This window comes from Artibeus jamaicensis, unplaced genomic scaffold (assembly GCF_021234435.1).
Source record: "Artibeus jamaicensis isolate MK-2021 breed Jamaican fruit bat unplaced genomic scaffold, CSHL_Jam_final scaffold_614, whole genome shotgun sequence".
Taxonomy (NCBI): domain Eukaryota; kingdom Metazoa; phylum Chordata; class Mammalia; order Chiroptera; family Phyllostomidae; genus Artibeus; species Artibeus jamaicensis.
In genome coordinates, this window is record NW_026522050.1 from 7,025,961 (window position 1) to 7,045,561 (window position 19,601).

The 19,601-nt window shown below is 36.0% G+C and overlaps 3 protein-coding genes across 3 annotated transcripts; all 3 read right to left on the reverse strand.

Moving 5' to 3' along the window:
• Positions 1-2,254: 2,254 nt before the first annotated feature.
• LOC119040861 (olfactory receptor 8U9-like) lies at positions 2,255-3,215 on the reverse strand. Its single transcript, XM_037133971.2, is given in 2 exon segments — positions 2,255-2,884; positions 2,886-3,215. Coding segments are annotated over 2 exon segments (960 nt in total).
• A 3,992-nt stretch (positions 3,216-7,207) lies between these two features.
• On the reverse strand, positions 7,208-8,164 carry LOC119040862 (olfactory receptor 8U9). Its single transcript, XM_037133972.2, has one exon. The coding sequence runs from the start codon at positions 8,162-8,164 to the stop codon at positions 7,208-7,210; it is 957 nt and encodes a 318-aa protein (XP_036989867.2).
• A 7,334-nt stretch (positions 8,165-15,498) lies between these two features.
• LOC119040868 (olfactory receptor 8J1) lies at positions 15,499-16,443 on the reverse strand. The gene has a single exon (XM_037133977.2). It carries the CDS (start codon positions 16,441-16,443, stop codon positions 15,499-15,501), a length of 945 nt encoding a protein of 314 aa, XP_036989872.1.
• Positions 16,444-19,601: the final 3,158 nt, after the last annotated feature.

Below are 19,601 nucleotides of genomic sequence, written 5' to 3' on the forward strand. Positions count from 1 at the left end.
TCAACTATCCATAGCTCTAACTCTATCACAGCTATCAGCTGTGTGTTGTAATTCTCACTTATCAATTGCTCCCTCAAATTCATTATTAGCATTGAGATGAGAACTCAGGTCTTTAAGCTTGTGGAAAGAAAAAAGATGATACGCTAATGCTTACAATTTAGTATTACTTTTTCCCTGTTGTTCAATCGTTAAGTAGACTTCAAACTCAGGAACGTTTTATTTAATAGATAAGCTCCTGAAAGCCCACACATACTCCAAAGCCATTCTGTGACAAGAAGCATGTATGTTTTTCACTAGGCTGCATTGTCTTCTGGGCTCATTGTGTTATAAGCTACAAGTTAATCAACAAGAAGCAACTTACCCAAGGTTTGCTGGTATAACTGCATAAGATCCTTGTCCCTGGAAAAAATGATCTAATGTTTCAATTATTTTGACTATATTTATTTTGAATGAGTGATGTCCTCCTGGGATTATATTCTTGAATCAGATTATTATTATATTTTAAAGAAAACTAAAAAGAATATAATGAAGTCTCATAGGTATAAAAACAAGCAGTTCTCTCAAACAGTCTTTTGAGACCAAACCAGACTTCTAGGTAAGTAGAAAGACATGTTAAATTAATGATATAAATAAAGTTAAGATGTAGTACTATTCTCTTTAATGAAGATAATTTGTTACTTGTATAAATATGAAAAAGTTTTATACTGTCTTATTTTTTCAAGACACTAACAAATCAGAAAAAATATTCAGACTATGTATGTTTGTATAGTCTGGGATATTGTTGATGCAACCAGAGGATTTTGAACTTGGGGTTTTGCAGGAGTAAAGAGTCTGAACATTGGTCCCTGTTCTGTCTGTAACTAATTAAATATTCAGGTAATGGCTTTTTGTGCATTCTTTCATTTGAGAAATTAGGAAATTGGCATACATTCTTATGAACTTAAGACTGTTTTTCTTAATACATTTTACATTAAAAAATGAGGTTATGGTCATAAATCCTTATGGTTACTGTTACTTTTAGAAATTTTATTCTAAAAGAACATCTTTATAAAATATTAAGATTAGACAAGGACTTGAAAACAACAAAAGTATCCTTTGAAAGATGATTGGATAAAAGAGATATGACATCTATATATATGTAATGTCTGTCCAGAGGGTATCCAGCCATATGTTATGAAAAATAGAGACATGTATTGAAGAGGATCCATGATACAAGAAACATTGTACATAGGATAATGACACCTCAGTTCCCTTCAGAGTAGGCACATTGGGACCTCACACGGTTTTTCCAATCACCATTAGCTGCCTCATCATATTTTCCCGAATCTATTCAATGGTCTGAAATTTCTTCCTGTTCACAGGTGATTTCAATTTTGGAAAAAGCCAGAAATCATAGGGCACCAAATTTGGGCTGCAGTGAGGTTTCATCACCTGAGTGGTTTGCTGTTTAGCCAAAAAACTGTAGGAGATGTGAGGCATGAGTGGATGCATTGTTGTGATGAAGCTGTCAATCACCAGGTGTCCATAGCTTGGCCTTCTGAATTTTGCATAGTTTCCACAGAGGAATGTTCAAGTTTAACACAAAATTTGATGCACGTTCATTTTTCTACTTGCTCAGGCATTTTGAGTGCGATGGCCACAGAGTACACATGCTCACTAAACAACATCTACTGCCCCCCCGACTAGTACAGTGAAGTTGTCATTGTTCATGCATGTGCATTCCAGTTCACTCTCCTTGGTTGCCAGGTTACATCAATATTGCACAAACCATTCTCATTTTATTAAAAATGCCTGGACTTTTCTAGTACAGATCTTATATACTGTCATTTGCAACAACACAGACCTTGAGAATATCATGTTAAGTCCAATAAGTCAGACAAAAATGTTAAGAACCATCTGATTTTACTTATATGTGGGATATAAAAATGCAGCAAATGGACAAACAAGAAAAACAAACAAACAAAAACTCATAGACACAGACAACAATATGGTGCTTACCAGAGGGCAGGGTGGTGAGAGAGGGAGTAAAGCATAGAGGGGGGCAAATATATGGTGATGGAAGAAGGTTTGACTGTTGGTGGTGGACACACAAGACAGTATGAAGATCATATATCATAGGAACGCACACTTGAAACCTATATAATCTTATTAACAAATGTAACCCCCAAAAATTTTTCAAAAAGACTAGACATTCTGATATTTTTTGAGAGTAAAAACATTAGACCGAAAGTAGAAAACTTTTTATTTGCTTAAGTCACTTTCTTAATTTCATGAACAGAAAAGCCTTGTCTCTACTCATGACAACTTTCTTCAAGGCATTTTTTACATCCTTGTTCCGAAGGCTGTAGATCAAGGGGTTCAGCATAGGAATGAGCACTGTATACAAGACAGAGGCCAACTTGTCTGTGTCAAGGGAATGGTTAGAGCTTGGCTGTAAGTACATAAAGATCAGGGTCCCATAGAATATGGTGACTGCCAGCATGTGGGAGCTACAAGTGGAGAAGGCTTTGCATCTTCCCTCAGCAGAGCGGATCCTCAGGATGGCAGAAATAATATACACATAGGAGACAAAAATAATCAGAACAGAGGAAAAGCATGTAATACCAGCACAGGCAAGGATCCATAGCTGTTTGGAACTAGTGTCTGAGTGAGTTAGCTTGAGGAGGGGCATGTCATCACAGTAGAAATGATTGATGACATTAGAGTGGCAATAGGAGAGATGAAAGGTGAGGACGGTATGAAATAGTGCCGTTAGGATGCTATAAGTATAGGGGACAGCCACAAGCTGAATGCAGACCCCTGGGGACATTACAACCATGTAGAAGAGAGGGTTACAAATGGCCACATATCTGTCATAGGCCATGGAAGCAAGTAGCAAGCATTCAACTTGTCATGAATGCCAGGAAACAGCCTAACTGAGCAGTACAGGCATTGAAGGAGATAACATTTAGTTTGTACAAGAAATTCCCAAGCATTTTGCATGTAATGGCAGAAGTATAACAAAAATCGACAAAAGCCAGGTTGCTAAGGAAGAAATACATTGGTGTGTTGAGTCTTGTATCTGTTCTAATGACAAGGATCAAACCCAGGTTGCCTACTACTGTGAAGAGGTAGAAAGATAAGAAAACCATAAAGAGAGGCATCTTCAAGTCCTAACGATCTGTGAGGCCCATGAGAATGAACTCCTTAACCTGAGTGCAATTAATCTGGGCCATGGATTTCATTGTGTCTGGATGGAGAGAGGAGAATCCATATTAATTAAATTAACCTTTCAACCTTAATAATGTTTTTAAACCTTAGCATACTGAAGATCAATTGTATTACTAATGTGAAAATACTAGTATTAAAATGATTAGTACAATACTTGGACTCTGGGATGAGACAAAGTGAAAAAGTAGATATTTTAGAGGAAAGACTTATTTCTTTCACCCACATCAACTGCATTTATAAAGTTGAGCTGTATGGTAAGATTTAGTCCAGACTGGCTCTCTTTTCCAAGCTCTTGAGTATTACATTATTTAAAATTTAATATTAATTAATCAAAACTTGGAAACTATGATTGGTATTTTAAGAGTCTTAACATTAACAACACACACAAAAAAGGAATCTTCTGCAGTGACATTGCTCTGACAAACCCGTCACTGTGCCCGTTTTATAAAGCCCACATTGCAGCCATGCTGACAGATGCAGAATGCTGTCTGCTCTACACTCATTCCTTACTGTGGAGAGCTCACCGATTTTGGTTGCTACACAATCCTCTTAATTGTGTGTATAAAGCAAATACTCAAAATGGATAACTTTATGAAAAACGCAGTAACATGTTTCACAGGTGTTTCTTTATTTTCTGGCTTACTATGTCAGTTTTACAGATGAGGGAGAGCTGTCTCTGAGAGGATAAGTCCTGGAGTGAGCTCAGACAGGGAGTCGCTGGCACAGCTGGAGTTCAACCTTGTGTATTTCTGATGCAGGAGCTCACCCACCACTATATTCTCAACATGCCCAGTTTATTCTGTCCCCTCATGCCTCAGTTTCTCCAAATGCTTCTTGTTATACTATTTCATGGACAGCTTTATGTGTAAAGCAGCATCTCTCCTGACCAAAAGCAATGAAGATCCTCAGCACGTTTTAAAAACATCTGCTTAGTTGAAATAAAAGTGGTATCTCCTTTCTAATAGATTTATATAGATATATATGAATTCTACCACTTGGTAGTGCATTTATAAACATAGTTTTGCCTTACATTTTATGTTAATTTTTATTTCTAGACTATATTAATTTAAATGAAATCTCTTTATATTCTTTACATGTATTTTGGGCTGTTGTTCATAAATGGAATATGACCATTAATGTAAACTTTGGTTTAGGACAGGGTAATAATACATAAGAAATAAAGATTCCATTACTAAATTCATAATGTCATTGTCACCTTTCTCTTTATCCTATAAAAATTAAATACACATTTGCAGAAACTAATAATAACTTGCTTTGTACACAATGGACATGACTTGGTATATAGGAGAGGTAATGAACTAATATTCCCTGTCTTTTCAATGACTAATGGCCTTTATGTGCAGCATCTCTTGCTCAGGTGATCTCAGAAAGTTCTCATGCAACCTGTTATATGAGAGAAAAGATTTTTTAAATCATATATATGATAAGGGTTTGATATCCACCAAAATATGTAAAGAACTCATACAACTCAATAGCAAAAGAAAAAGCATCTAAATAATTCAATTAAAAATGGGCAGAAGATCCAAATGCTAGACATTTTTCCAAAGAAAACATGCAGATGGCTAATAGGCACATGAAAAGATGCTCAACCTCACTAGTCATCCGGGAAATGCAAATCAAAGCCACAATGAGCTATCTCCTCACACCTGTTAGAAGAGCTATTATCAAAAAGAGAAGAAATAACAAGGGTTGGCAAGAATGTAGAGAAAAGAGAACATGTGCACTACTGATGGAATGTAAATTGCTATAAGCACTAAAGAAAACAGTATGGAGTTTCCTCAAACAAGTGGAGAACATAACTACCATATGATCCGGCAGTTCCACTTTTGAGCATTTATCTGAAGACAATGAATACACTAATATTGATCATTGCTGCCAATTACCATCATGCAATAGGTAGGACATTAAAGATTTTAAAAGCTTAAACTGTGATCCCACAAATACTTAAAATTCATTTAGAAACAAACAAGTAACTGCTTGACTGGAAGTTTGGTTTCCAAGTCCCAAGATCACAGGAAAGGCTTCCCTGCTTGGCAGCTCTAAGACCTTCAGCGAGTCATCTCCCCTGATCTCGAGGCACATGTGTGCAAATAACTTGAAAGCCCATTGTATTCATCCTTTTACCATCCAACCCAGATATTTATTTTTAAAAATTATAAAATATTGAATATAATTTTTGTATTTAAATTATACTCATATCTCTTCTCATCTGCCACAACCAACATTCAGTAATCTAATCAGAACAATTGTTTTGCAGTCTCTAATTACTACATGCCCTTAGAAGTTTCCCTACTTTCATAAATGCTTATTTCTATTCTCATCTCTACCAGGTATATGGAGAATGAAGAGTTGAAGGGAAAACAAATTATTCTTCAAGGCCTACCAAAATCCCAGCTCTCCTATAAAAACCTCCCTCATTTATAATTCCCAGGCTGTAATATCTAACAGTTTTCCTCTTTGTGCTCAAGGAATGTTTTACACATAACTCATTTCCATAACATTTCATACGTATAGCAGCCATCTGTTTCCACATTTCTTCTCTTTATAGAATGTAGACTTCATGGGGAGAAGCCATGACTTTTCAAACATTTCCTAATATAGCCCCTTGTAGATACTTGGTAATGGAGAGTTAAAGATTAATTGTTGTAATAATCTTTTAATATTCATCCCCCTAACTCATAATTAATGTCCTTTATATATGTTCAGCGTATTAAGGGACATATTGATGATTTGGTTTCAATATTTTCTCTTTTCATCATAGGTAAAATTATTAGCTTTTGCAAAAATAAGAAGAGCTTTGGTATAGATTACAGTCTAGTGAACTTGGTGCCTAACTTATCCAAACAGTATAATAAATTCTATCTTGGAGAGCTCAAGTCTCATTTTCATTTCAAACTAATAAGAGCTATATTTTATGTAATATCATATATACAGAAATAACATTAGAAAGAATACTCCTTACCCTATTTTCAGAAAATATGCCTTCAAAGTGTTTTATTAAAAATATTCTGTTCTAATTTTTTTCAAAAATACCTAACTTGATTCCAAATTTAAAATACAGTCTATGAATCTACCTGAGTAATTGGCATTCCTACTTCTTCTCCAAATGGGTTTTGGCAGCAACAGACTGCTAGGTTTTGTCAGAGACTCTATCTCCAGGGATCACACTTAAGAGTTTGATGCAAGTAAAATCATCAGAAAAATTACAGTGCACAACCCACAGGGATCCCAAGGCAGGCTGGGGACCAATTAACATTGTCTCTGGTTTTGAGGAACAGTACAGGTACAGCTTCCCCTTTAGAATGAGATTATCGCCCCAGTAATTTTTAGGAAACAATTGTTTAGGGCAGGCTTTCTCAACCTTGGCACTGCAACTGTTTTGGGCTGGATAAGTTTTTGTGTGAGAGGCTTTCCTGCACCCGGTAGGTCAAGTAGCAACACTCCAGCCTCAACCCTCTAGAGATCAAAAGTTGTCCTTTATACGCCTTGTCATGATGAATATCAGTACTGTTTTCAGACATTGCCCAGTGTCCCCTGGGGGAAGAATCACTCCTGGTTGACACCATTAGTTTGGAGTGGTCCCTTGGCATTTAATTTGAAATATATTATCAAAGCATTCATAAATATATTATTTAAATACTCTTAAAAGCCTAAACTTGGTATTCCAAGAGCCTTCACTTTGTCTATTCTTGTCCAGCAACTAGTTATGTAACTAACAGATGAGATCATGAAATTTTAATATGTAATTTTCTTTTACTTGAGCAATAACACAATGTAAATTCTTGTGATACTTGCTACACATAAATTATTATTTTAAGCCAAACTGGCTTACAAAGAATTTGGAGAATGAGTTCAGTTTGCAGAGAATAAATCTTTACTGAGAACCAACTGAAGATAAGACACTCTGCTAGTTTGATTACTAAAAAAGAAAACAGATCATAAAGGACAAGACACTTCCGTATAGTCAAATAACTTTTTAAACTTCAGGAACACAGAAGCCTGGTTTCTTTCTACTGATGGTGACTTTTTTCAGGGCGTTTTTTACATCCTTGTTCCGAAGGCTGTAGATCAAGGGGTTCAGCATAGGAATGATCACTGTGTAGAAGACAGAGGCCATCTTATCTGTGTCAAGGGAATGGTTAGAGCTTGGCTGTAAGTACATAAAGATCAGGGTCCCATAGAATATGGTGACTGCCAGCATGTGGGAGCCACATGTGGAGAAAGCCTTGCGCCTGCCCTCAGCAGAGCGGATCCTCAGGATGGCAGAAATAATATACACATAGGAGACAAAGACAATTAGAACAGAGGAAATGAATGTAATACCAGCACAGGCAAAGATCCATAGCTGTTTGGAATGAGTGTCTGAGCAAGTTAGCCTGAGGAGGGGCATGTCATCACAGTAGAAATGATTGATGACATTAGAGTGGCAGTAGGAGAGACGAAAGGTGAGGATGGTATGAAATAGTGCCATTAAGAAGCTATAGCTATAGGGGACAGCCACAAGCTGAATGCAGATCCCTGGGGACATTACAACCATGTAGAGGAGAGGGTTACAGATGGCCACATATCTGTCATAGGCCATGGAAGCAAGTAGCAAACACTCAGATACCATGAAAGTGAGGAAACAGCCTAATTGAATAGCACACTCATTGAATGAAATTGTATTTTGTTTGTACAAGAAGTTGCCAAGCATTTTGGGTGTAATGACTGATGCATAACAAAAATCGACAAAAGCCAGGTTGCTAAGGAAGAAATACATTGGTGTGTTGAGTCTTGCATCTGTTCTTATGATTAAAATTAAACCCAGGTTGCCTACTGCTGTGAAGAGGTAGATAGTTAAAAAAACCACAAAGAGAGGCATCTTCAACTCCTTTTGGTTTGTGAGGCCCGTGAGAATGAACTCCTTTACTTGGGTGCAGTTGGTCTGTGTCATATCTCCTTAAGGTATCTACATGAGGAAGTAGAGAAAAGAGGGAAATTCAAGTTGCCATTGCCATACATGGTGTTTTTATATTTTAACACTTTGTAGAGATTTTGTTGCTAACAGAGAGTGGTATCAGACTGGTATTCTGGGCACAGGATGGAGAGCAGACAGAGATGTGTGTGGGGCAGGCACACCTCTCTTCTCCCAAATCCATTGTGTGTGCAAAGGTGGTTGCTGTAGAACAGTCCCCATTGCCTTGGCTTCTATTCAAAGGTCTTATTCAGTGAAGTATTTAAAACTATAAGCTGCCTTGTTAAAATGCGTAAGCTTTTGTTTTACTAAAACATGTTAACAGACATAGCACAAAGGAAGGCAAATCTGCAGTGGCATCATTTTGCCAGATGCCATTGTACCTGTGCAGACAGAATTCCACATGTCCTAATGCTATTAGGAACACTTATTCTGTATGCTCTTTTGTGCTCTACTATGTTCTGTTCTGTTTTATTTATGTCAAATAGTACTCAAATAGATTTTTAAAAAATGAATTCACGATTTACTAGTAGTTACACAGTTTCAAAAGCTATACTTTTCCCACAGAACACCATCACCATTTCCACCAATACAAGTAGATAAGGAATTGACTTATAAGTAGCTCCAGGAGAGATGCCCCACTTGATCTGCATGTTCTGTCCTTGACATTTGTCTTGTTTATGCCTAATTGCTGCCTCCTTAGGAGCCTATTTCAAATTATTCATTTTCTTATCAAGTAATATGTATTAGAACTGTTAATTTCCAGACACTAGAGTCTGAAGATAGAGCCCTGAAAAAGCAGACCATAGACTAAGCTGGAAAGAAAGAAAGCTTTATTCAAATTTTCTATATTTTTCTCATTTGTTTTTCTCTCATTTGTCTTTTCTACTTCCACAACAAGAATCTCTGACATTGATACACACTAACCATTTTGATTTATAATAAATAAAGCATGAGTTACATTTGAAGGCATGTGGGACTTTTCACAGTCTTGTCCCTGAACAATTTTATAACCCCAACTCCACGCCACTCTTCTGACATTAGAGGACTTCCACTGGTACAATTAATGTAACTGGTCTCCATTTGCTGATAACAACATCCCCTTCTATGCTTCTCTAATTTTGTCCTCACCATTCCTAGTCCCTTTCCCTCTCAAAAAACATAGTTGAAGTGAGAATTCTGTCTATCTTTTAAGGCCTGCTGCAATATCACTTCTTCTTTAAAGAACTACTTCCCATGCTGAGTTACCATAGCTTATATTTGTGTTCTAGAATCACTGTAGACATACTTCACTTATATTTCTCCTCAGATTTATAACAACCACCAGTTTCCATATTGCTTCCCTGGATAGATGTTAAACACTTTATGATTGAGGGTCAGGCTGCTTTATTTATTCATTTACTTACTTACTTACTAACTATTGTGGTCTCTTCCAAATGTTAGGTAATATAGAATAAAAGATTAATTTAAGATTAAGATTGATATTATGATAATTATATTTAAATATTTTTTCCTCATTTTTAGGTCATATTCTTTACTTTGTGAAATATCCGTAGGAACACAGTGATGACCTTTGTCTAACACAGTTGCCACTAATTCTGAGTAAAAACTCTACCTATTATCAATCTAGAAAGCATGGTTTGACATAGTTTCTAATTTGGTCAGTCATATGCCAAACTTCCTTAGAGATTCTAAACCGGAATTTTTATTTCGTGTAATCTAAGTATATATATGTATATATTTAGATTTATATACATTTATAGCTAACATATATGAGAAACATAAGTCAATACCTCATTTGCAATTTTGTATGCATTGAATAGAAAATTGAGACAGACTCACACATAGATGGAGGGCAGAATGACAGCTAGTGGGGTGGTTAGTGGCTGGAAGGACTAAGCAAAAAGGAAGAAAGACTCATGGACATGGACAATAGTGTGATGATTGCTGGGTGGAGGGGGTATAAGAGTACTAAATGGTAATGGAGAGAACACAATAAAGATGAAATATTTAAAATAGAATCTTGATGGACTATTTCTTATGTATTAAATATTTTTCTGGGTTTTGAGGTGACAACAAATAATGGTCAGAATTCAGCCCCCCAGAAGCTTACAGTGCAAAGAGAAAAAGATAGCAATCAAACAGGTTGAGACTAGTGAGCTCCAAAATCTGATGGGGTTAAGTGCTGGATACAGAGGGAATGTCTGAAGGGAGGCCCTGTAACTTGAAGACTTTGAGGAGAGATGTGCTAGAGATAATGTTTCCCTGGGAAAACATTATTGAAAGCACTAGGGAAATAATTAAAGCAAAAAAAATTTCCAATAGAGAACATGCAAAAAATGGAATTATGTACATGTATAATTTCTATAAATCCTAAATATATGAATACAATAATGTATTTATTCAACCTTAAGTTCTAGACCTGGTTCTGACTTTAATTAACTACACGTGAACTTGGGAAAATCACTAGAATGTATTGAAACTCAACTTAGCTACATATGTAAAAAGTGATTTGAGGAGATTAACTGTTCACTTTGTTTCAGTTTTAAACCTAGATGATACTTTCATTAAGACAAATATAAAATCAGAGAAAACACTTTTTATCTTTAACTTGCAAAATGTACTTCAAACTTGTTTATCCTAGTCCATTGTATTTAACCTTTAATTTTTAAATTTTCATCTTCAGCTACTGTAGCAATGTTGTTACACGTCTGTGAGTGAAAGCCACCATTTAAAAATATACTCATGAACCTACCTGGATAGAGGGTGCTCCTGTTTCTCCTCATAATGGAGCTGGTTAGCAGATGACTCCATGGTTTTGTCGATGTCTCTGTCCCAAAGGATCTTACCTCAAAGCATGATGCAAGCAGCATCATCAGGAAAAGTACAGGCCCAGCTCCACTGGGATGCGGAGGAAAGCTGAAGCTTTATTCATCTCACTCCTCGTTTTTGAAGAACTTTGTATCTATGGCTCTGCCTGGAGTATCACTATTGCTCTAAGATTCTCCTAACTCTTAAAATATCGTAATTATTTTTAAAAGTATTTTTGTTGTAGATTATCAATGTCAGTCTTCAGATTTTGCTTTTAAAAGCAGATAAGACTTTAGAAAATTTTTGACAGATAGCTTTCTGTGAAATGTGTATCTAATTTCTCCAAGGGCTGCCCCTCCATGCTGCGTGCACTAGACATTTGGTAAATAAAGGTTTCGTGCATTAACTGGCAGCCTACTCACTCCAAACTAGATGATGAATAAGAAATATATTGTCAAATTAGTGTGTTGGGAAAAAATGGGTGGATTTTATATACTGATTATAAATTTAAAATTTGTCCTTACTTTTCATTTAAAGAAATCTTTCATTATAAAACTGGTTACAATCTGAGGAAGAGAGGGATAGAATCTTACATTTTCTTTCACAGTATATTAACAGGACACTTTGATTAAAAGAGAAAATATAGAAAATGCTTAGAAATCACAACCTAGATCAATTGTACAAGTAATGATCAAGATAAGAATATATATGTTTAAACTCTATGTTCCAGATGATAACTCTTTAATAAATATACCATTTTCTATCCCCCCTCTCCTAGTCTGTCCACCTGGGAAACATATCTGGTACAATTGGCTAAATGTCTATTCTGTTTGTGTCTTGTAATAAAATGCTGTGATTTGGTATTGGATGCTTGATCATTATATATAGTACAATATTAAAAGCAGAAAACAATAAAAAAGTCTGAGAAACCTTAGTCTTGTCTCTGGACAAGCTCTTTGAGCCTACATATAATTAAGGGAAAACTCTTATCTTACTGGTAAATTAGAGATTTTTTTTATGCTTAGGAAATGATTATGACAATAGAAAAATGCAATCTTGGGAACCTCAAATCTGTCCATGAACTTTATTTCAGTACAGATGACATCAAATTTCATATAACACATCACTTTCAGAATTTGTTTTTTCATGGAAGCATTATTAAAGATCTGTTTACCATCTTTTTAGTTCCGCCTTCTGCGTGTCATATAAATATAGTATTTTTAGGCTGGTTTCTTTTGTTTAGCAATGTACACTTAATTTTTTAAAATTTAACCTTCATTGTGTTTTTCCATTACCATTAAGTCCCTTTATAATCCCTCCCCCCAGTATCATCACACTGTTGTCCATGTCCATGAGCCCTTTTCCCTATTTACTCAATCCCTCCACCCCTAGCCACCTTCCCCTCTAGCTGTCATCTGCTGTCCATCTGTGAGTCTGTCTCTGTTTGCTTGTTAGTTCAGTTTCTTTAGTAGATTCCACATATGAGTGAAATCATTTTCATTATTTTAATTAAGTCTTTTCACATAAATTAATTTATGAATCAGAATGAAATATTTGTTTCAAAACTTGTCATAGTAGGTAATGCAAAACTTTTGATTTTTAGCTTTTCTTACCTTCTTGTTTTAGAAAATGTGATGAAAGGCAAGGAACTACATTCAAGATTGCTCTATCCAGGAAAGCTTTCATTTAGAACGGAAGGGCAGATAAAGTTCCTCTCAGATAATATCAAATTGAAGGAGTTCATCATCACCAAGCCCTTATTATATGAAATGTTAAAGGAACTTATCTAAGAAAAAGACGATAAAAAAGACGAACGGTGAAAGGACAGCAAACTCACAGTTATTAACAACCACACCTAAGTAAACTAAGAGGAGAGCTAGATCAGGAGCAGAACCATAGAAATGAAGATCTCATGGAGGGTTAGCAACAGGGGAGTGGGAGAAGGAGAATGGAGGAGAAGTTACAGAAAATAAGTAGCATAGATGGCAGGTATAAAATAGATAGGGGGGAGGGCAAGAATAGTATGGGAAACATAGAATCTAAAGAATTCGAGACAAGTGGTTATAAACTAAAGGGGGGGGAATGGTTGGGGAGGGGGTGTGCAGGGTGGAGGGGAATGAAGGGGAAAAATAGAAGAACTGTAATGGCATAATCAATAAAATATATTTAAAAAATGCAATGACATTTAACTCCAGTTTAGAAATTGTTTCCGTTTTGCTTTTTTGTGGGTCATGATCTTTCTTTTCTACTGAATTTATTGAGGCGACATTGGTTAATAAAATTATGTAGGTTTCAGGTGTACAATTCTATAAAACATAATCTGTACATTGTATTGTATGTTCATCACCCCAGGTCAAGTCTTCTTCTATCGTATTCCCCCTATACTCTCTTCTACCTGCTCCCACCTCCCTTGGGCGTCATAATCTTACTCCTGTTTTATACTTGATATCTTTGTAGTTTGTCTCTGCCATCATAAGTAGGTAACAATAAATGATGTCAGTCCCTACTGAATATGAGAAACAACTAAGCTTTTAGAGCAGTTTTATGAGTCTGGTATGTTGGTCTCTGATTTTTTTTTTGCCTCCCTCTATAGTTAATATGCTCAAGTCACAATTCAGAAACACTACACAGTCTTCTTGTGCCATATTGTTTATCATTGTAAGATGACATTCCAGTATTGTATTTCTGATAATCTGTGGTCCTTAAGAGACATTTAGGCTATGCATACACATAATGTATGTTATACAGGCTATGAAGACACAGAACGCAGGGCACAAGGGCACCAAAATGTCTTCATGCTTTCCACCTGTTCTCCACCTCATTCTCTCATTGACATTGGACCTTTCCATCCTGGATGCCAGTTTTTGCATCTGCCATCATGTTGCTAGGCATAAAACAATATCACTTTTGATTGCCAGTATAAGAAGATTTGCTTTCTCTCATTTCCTTTAAAATAGTAATTTTTAAACAAGATTGCCCTTTTTATGTAAAATGTAATACTAAGGTCTATACAATTATAGATTAGTAAATTCATTGTTCGGCATCTATTTACTCTAGACATTGTCTTTTAAAAAAATATGACAAGTAATTGCTGAAATCCAAGTAGTCTGATCCACAGTCAGAGGAGGTTTAAACAAGTAAGATTTGTGAGTACTTACTTAATGGTTTTATGAAGAAACTTTTGAGGAGTAGAAAAGATATTTAGAATATGCTTATAAATAAAGTAGCACTCATAGCATTGTTAGTTTGTACATGATCTTCTAATGGACTTAATCCACTTTATCATTAAGCACTGAGCATTTATCATTCTCTCTATACTCAAGGATCCGAATAAAATACAATATTTTCTAGGATAGTCTTCATGCATCAGGCACATGGCTTATCTAGAGCTCTACATATTTTTGGTAAATTAATTTGAAGAAGGATTATTGTTCTTCTTTACTGGAAGTGCTCAGCATGGTTAAGTGCACTATACGAATAATAGTACTCCATTGATTTATGATCACATTGGTTGACTCAATTCTGATATGGTAAGTCTGAAATATAGTCTTTTCACATCTTTATAATCCAAGTTGTAGAACACATTTTAGGGTACAGTGACTGATCAAAAGTACCAGAAAACAGAACAAAAATTTAACTGAAACAATTAAATTTTCCCTCTAATGACATAAGGAATTTCGACAAACATGGTCCATTGAATATGTAATAATATCACAATGCAGTACATTTCATACTTAAAAAGAAAAACTTTTTAGAATTTATATACAAAGTTTATCAAATAGTACACAGAATGAGGCATATTAAATGATGATAATTGTGTGTCTTTCATTAAACAGTTGTATAAATTATATGAATTAGAATAAAATCATTTCAAGCATGTATTAGCACATAGAATATGAACTCACTAGTATTGTATATTTTTTCATTGAAATGATATTAAGGAAGAGTTAGGGAGTTTTATTTTAAATAAACTATCACTTTAAGTTTGCTGACTTAGCTGTAAGAAGGTTTTTAGTCACCTACAATTATGATTCTGTAGGATAAAATGATCCATTGTACCAGAACATGTCCAAAAGTAAAAAAGAAGTAAAAGACTAAGAAAGTTCGACTTACTTCTCTCATCTATATATTATTGCTTAGTTTTAACTTATTTAATTGTTTATTAACTTAGATTCTCCTAACTCCTAAAAATACTTCTTTCAATCCAGCTACCTGCATACTCCTTAACAAAGTTACTTAGTACGCAGTTACTAAGTAAAGTTACTTAGTAACTTTGTATTTCTGTGTGTTTCTCAGTGTATATTTCTGTATATTGCTAAGTGTATATTTCTGTATATTTCTAAACTACCAGACATTTAGTTTATTTTTGAATTCCAAATCCTAGCCTGTTTTAATTTCCAGGATTACTTGAAAACCTGTAAGTCATCCCCCGACCTTTGTTTTCTCTGACACAGTGGCAGCCTATCTTACCCATCTCTCCATTTCCTTACAGGGTTCTGAAGTTACATTGATTTAATAGAACATACATTGGTCAGAAATCTCTTCAAGGCAGCCTTCACATCTTTGTTCCTCAGGCTATAGATCATGGGATTCAGCATGGGGATCACAAGTGTGTAAAACACAGAAGCCATTTTATCTGTGTCCAATGAATGGCTACTTCGAGGCTGCAAATACATGAATAATAGTGTCCCATAAAAAACTATGACTGCTGTCATATGTGAAGCACATGTGGAAAAGGCTTTTTTCCTTCCTTCTGATGAATGTATTCTTAAAATAGATAGAACAATGTTGAAATAAGATACTAGAACTATGGTCATAGAACAAACCAAGTTTATAGCTGCAGATACAAAAATGACCATTTCTGGAAAGGAAGTATCAGAGCAGGACAGTGCTAACAGAGGGACAGTGTCACAGTAGAAATGGTTGACTACATTGGAAGAGCAGTAAGACACAGAGAACACAGAAGATGATGTCACAACAGCTGTGGAAAAGCTGTAGAGGTAAGTGAGGGACACGAGCAGAAGGCAGACCTGGCGAGATAAAACCACCATGTAGAGCAGGGGGTTACAAATGGCCACATACCGGTCATAGGCCATGACAGCCAACATGGAAACCTCAGCTACAATGAAAACCAAAAACCCTCCCAGTTGGGCTGCACATTCATAGTATGAGATGGTTTTCTTTGTTACTAAAAAATTGATCAGCATTTTAGGGGCAATGACAGTAGAGTTGCCAAGATTGACCACAGCCAAGTGCTGGAGGAAAAAGTACATGGGAGTCTGAAGTTGAGAGTCGACACTGGTGAGGGTGATGATGCCCAGGTTCTCTGCCATGGTCAGCCCATAGATGACCAGGAAAACAAAGAAGAGTGGGATCTGGAGCTCTGGGCTGTCTGAGACCCCTGTGAGAATAAACTCAGTGACCCAGGTGAAATTTTCAGGAGCCATGAAAAAGTTTAGATGTCATCTGTTTGGAGAAGAAAAGGAAAAGTGGTTAGAGAGTTTAAGGAACTATTTCCTGGCACTGTCTTTAAATGGCAGGGGCAATTCCTTGGGAGAGATTTCAGGAATCATGTATTATTCTAACTCAGTAATTAAACTCAATGTTCTAGGTCAAATACATAAGCTTTCCAATCATTTCAGAGAGAAAAAATGCAAGTATGGCAATTTAAACATATGATCCAGCATCATGAACTTTGAAGATTTACTTCTTTACCATCATATTAAATTATGACTATATTATTAGCTTGCAAACAAACATTTTATATTATGTCCCTTGCACTGAGTATGAGAAAAACTTGAGGAATTTTCCAGAAATGATGGAATATCTTCTTACAAGTTCTGTGTCAGAGACTCTTGCTTTCTTTTCAGGGTGGATGTTAGTCATTATTCTGTCCCATTTTCTTTATTATCTTCTGTAACTTCTATTAGCACAGTGAACTTGCATATTCTACCACCCACATTTGTTTACTGTTTTTACTCATTTTCTGTGTAATTAACTCAAACAGAAATACATAGAGGTGTGTCTACAGATTTATTTAACAGGTTATGATTATCTTTACAGTTTAAAATTTTTTCTCTGAAGATTCCATCCCTTCTGTGCTTTACTGGACACTCTTCCTTTTCCTTCTTGTCCCACAAGTTTATGCAAATCCTCATGCTTTTCACTGTTTTTAGTTTAACCAGTACTTTTATTTATATGATTTCATAATATTATTTTAAAATTCGGTAAGATACATCTAGCCTTAATTTTAGTTAATCTTTCTCTTAATATTTTTAACATATTTGTTATTTTTTATTGTTGTAATATTAGGAAATATTTATTTTAATGATCTGTGATAATTATATTACATGTATTTTCCCTCTAATCCACACACTATAATTATAATATGACTGAATATTCTTTCAGAGAATTTTGTATTAAGGATGTTAACCTGCTCCTAACGAAGCCAACTGGGGGTTTTCCCCATCACAATTGGACAAATGGGAAGCAGTTGGTCCAAAGAAGCCCTATGATTGTCTTTTATCTGCAGCTTTGAAGTTACAAAATCTAATGTTTAGCTAAATTTTACATATACTTACAGAAGTATATATAATTATAAAATAATAGCAAATAGTAATCATAATAATAATAAAGAAGACAAGAGACAAGTTTTGGGTGTGATGGATGTTTATTGTAGTGATGGTTTCTGTAATGCATATTTATCTTTAAATTTGTCAAATCATGTATTGTACATTAACTCCGTACAGCTTTTTATATCCAATCATACCTAAATAGTTTTTAAAATGACAATATGTCAAAAGTGGCTGAGCTGTATAAGCTCAGAGTTGTTGACATGCTCTCTCTCTATAAAAAATAAAATAAAAAATAGAAAACTGTTCTGTAATGATGCATAAAAATAATTAGAGAAATGAAACAAAAATAACATCTATGACTTCCACCAAGATGGAGGTGTAGGTGGAAGCACTGCACCTTCTCACACAACCAAGTTTAAAAACAAACCAAGTTTAAACCAAACAAACCAACTTTAAACCAAGTTTAAAGTTTTGGCAACAAAAACTCAGCCAAGCCACAGAAAATTGAACTACGTGGAAGTCTGACAACAAGGAACCCTTCAGCCAAACTGGTAAGAGGGGCAGAGCCAGTGGCAGAGCCAGTAGCAGAGCAGGGTCGGGCAGGAAAGATCCACCAGACCAACCCGGGCCCTTGACCCAGGTGCTCCAGCAGCCATGGGCGGATCCCAGGTGTGGAGAAGTGGGTGGACCCACTGAGGGCCCAAGGCGGTGGACTCACTGAAAGCTGACCAGAGTCACACATTCTAGCGCAGATAAACTGGTGAAGGAGCGACGCGGTGAGACAGATCTTGCAGGCCCCAGTGGAGGAAAGTGGCAGAGGGGACCGCCATTATCCCTCTCTGACTCGCCCCCACATACAGCATCACAAACCAGCGACCTGGGTGGCCCTGCCGTGGTAATCACCTCCTCGTCCATAAGAGGAACAAACAGATCAAAACATGGCTCAAGAACAACTCAGAGCCCCAGAGCCAATAAATCTAAGCGATGAAGAAATAGCTAAACTTTCAGATGCACAGTTCAAAACACTGGTGATCAGGATGCTCACAGAACTGGTTGATTTTAGTCACAAATTAGAGGAACATATGAAGGATAAACTAATTGAAATGAATGGAAATGCACAGGAAACCAATAGTAATGGAAAGGAAACTGGGACTCAAATCAAAGGAGTGGACCAGAAGGAGAAAAAAAATGACCTAACAGAAAAGGATGAAGAAACAAGAATTCAAAAAAATGGAACCTCCAGGACATCTTTAAACATTCCAACATTCAAATTATAGGGGTACCAGAAGGGGAAGAGGAACAGCCACGAATGGAAAACTTATTTGAACAAATAAGAAAGGAGAATTTCCCCAATCTGGCAAAGGAAATCGACTTCCAGGAAATCCAGGAATCTCAGAGAGTCCCAAAGAACTTGGACCCAAGAAGGAACACACCAAGGCACATCAGAATTATATTAGCCAAGATTAAAATGAAAGAGAGAATTCTAGAAGCAGCAAGAGATAAGGGGGCAGTCACCTACAAAGGAGTTCCCATTAGACTGTCAGCTGATTTCTCAAAAGAGACCTTACAGGCAAGAAGGGGCTGGAAAGAGGTATTCCAAGTCATGAAATCCAAAGACTTACATCCAAGATTGATCTATCCAGCAAAGCTTTCATTTAGAATGGAAGGACAGATCAAGTGCTTCTCAGATAAGGTCACATTCAAGGAATTCATCATCACCAAGCCCTTATTATAGGAAATGTTAAAGGGACTTACCTAAGAAAAAGAAGATAAAAAAGATAAACAGTGAAAAGACAGCCAACTCAGTTATTAAGAACCACACCTAAAACAAATAGCAAACTAAGAGGACAGCTAGATCAGGAGCAGAACCATAGAAATGAAGATCACCTGGAGGGTTAGCAACAGGGGAGGGGGAAAATGAGAAGGGGGGAGAAGGTACAAAAAATAAGTAGGATAGAAGGTAGGAAGAAAATAGATAGGGGGGAGGGCAAGAATAGCATGGGAAATATAGAATCTAAAGAACTTGAGAC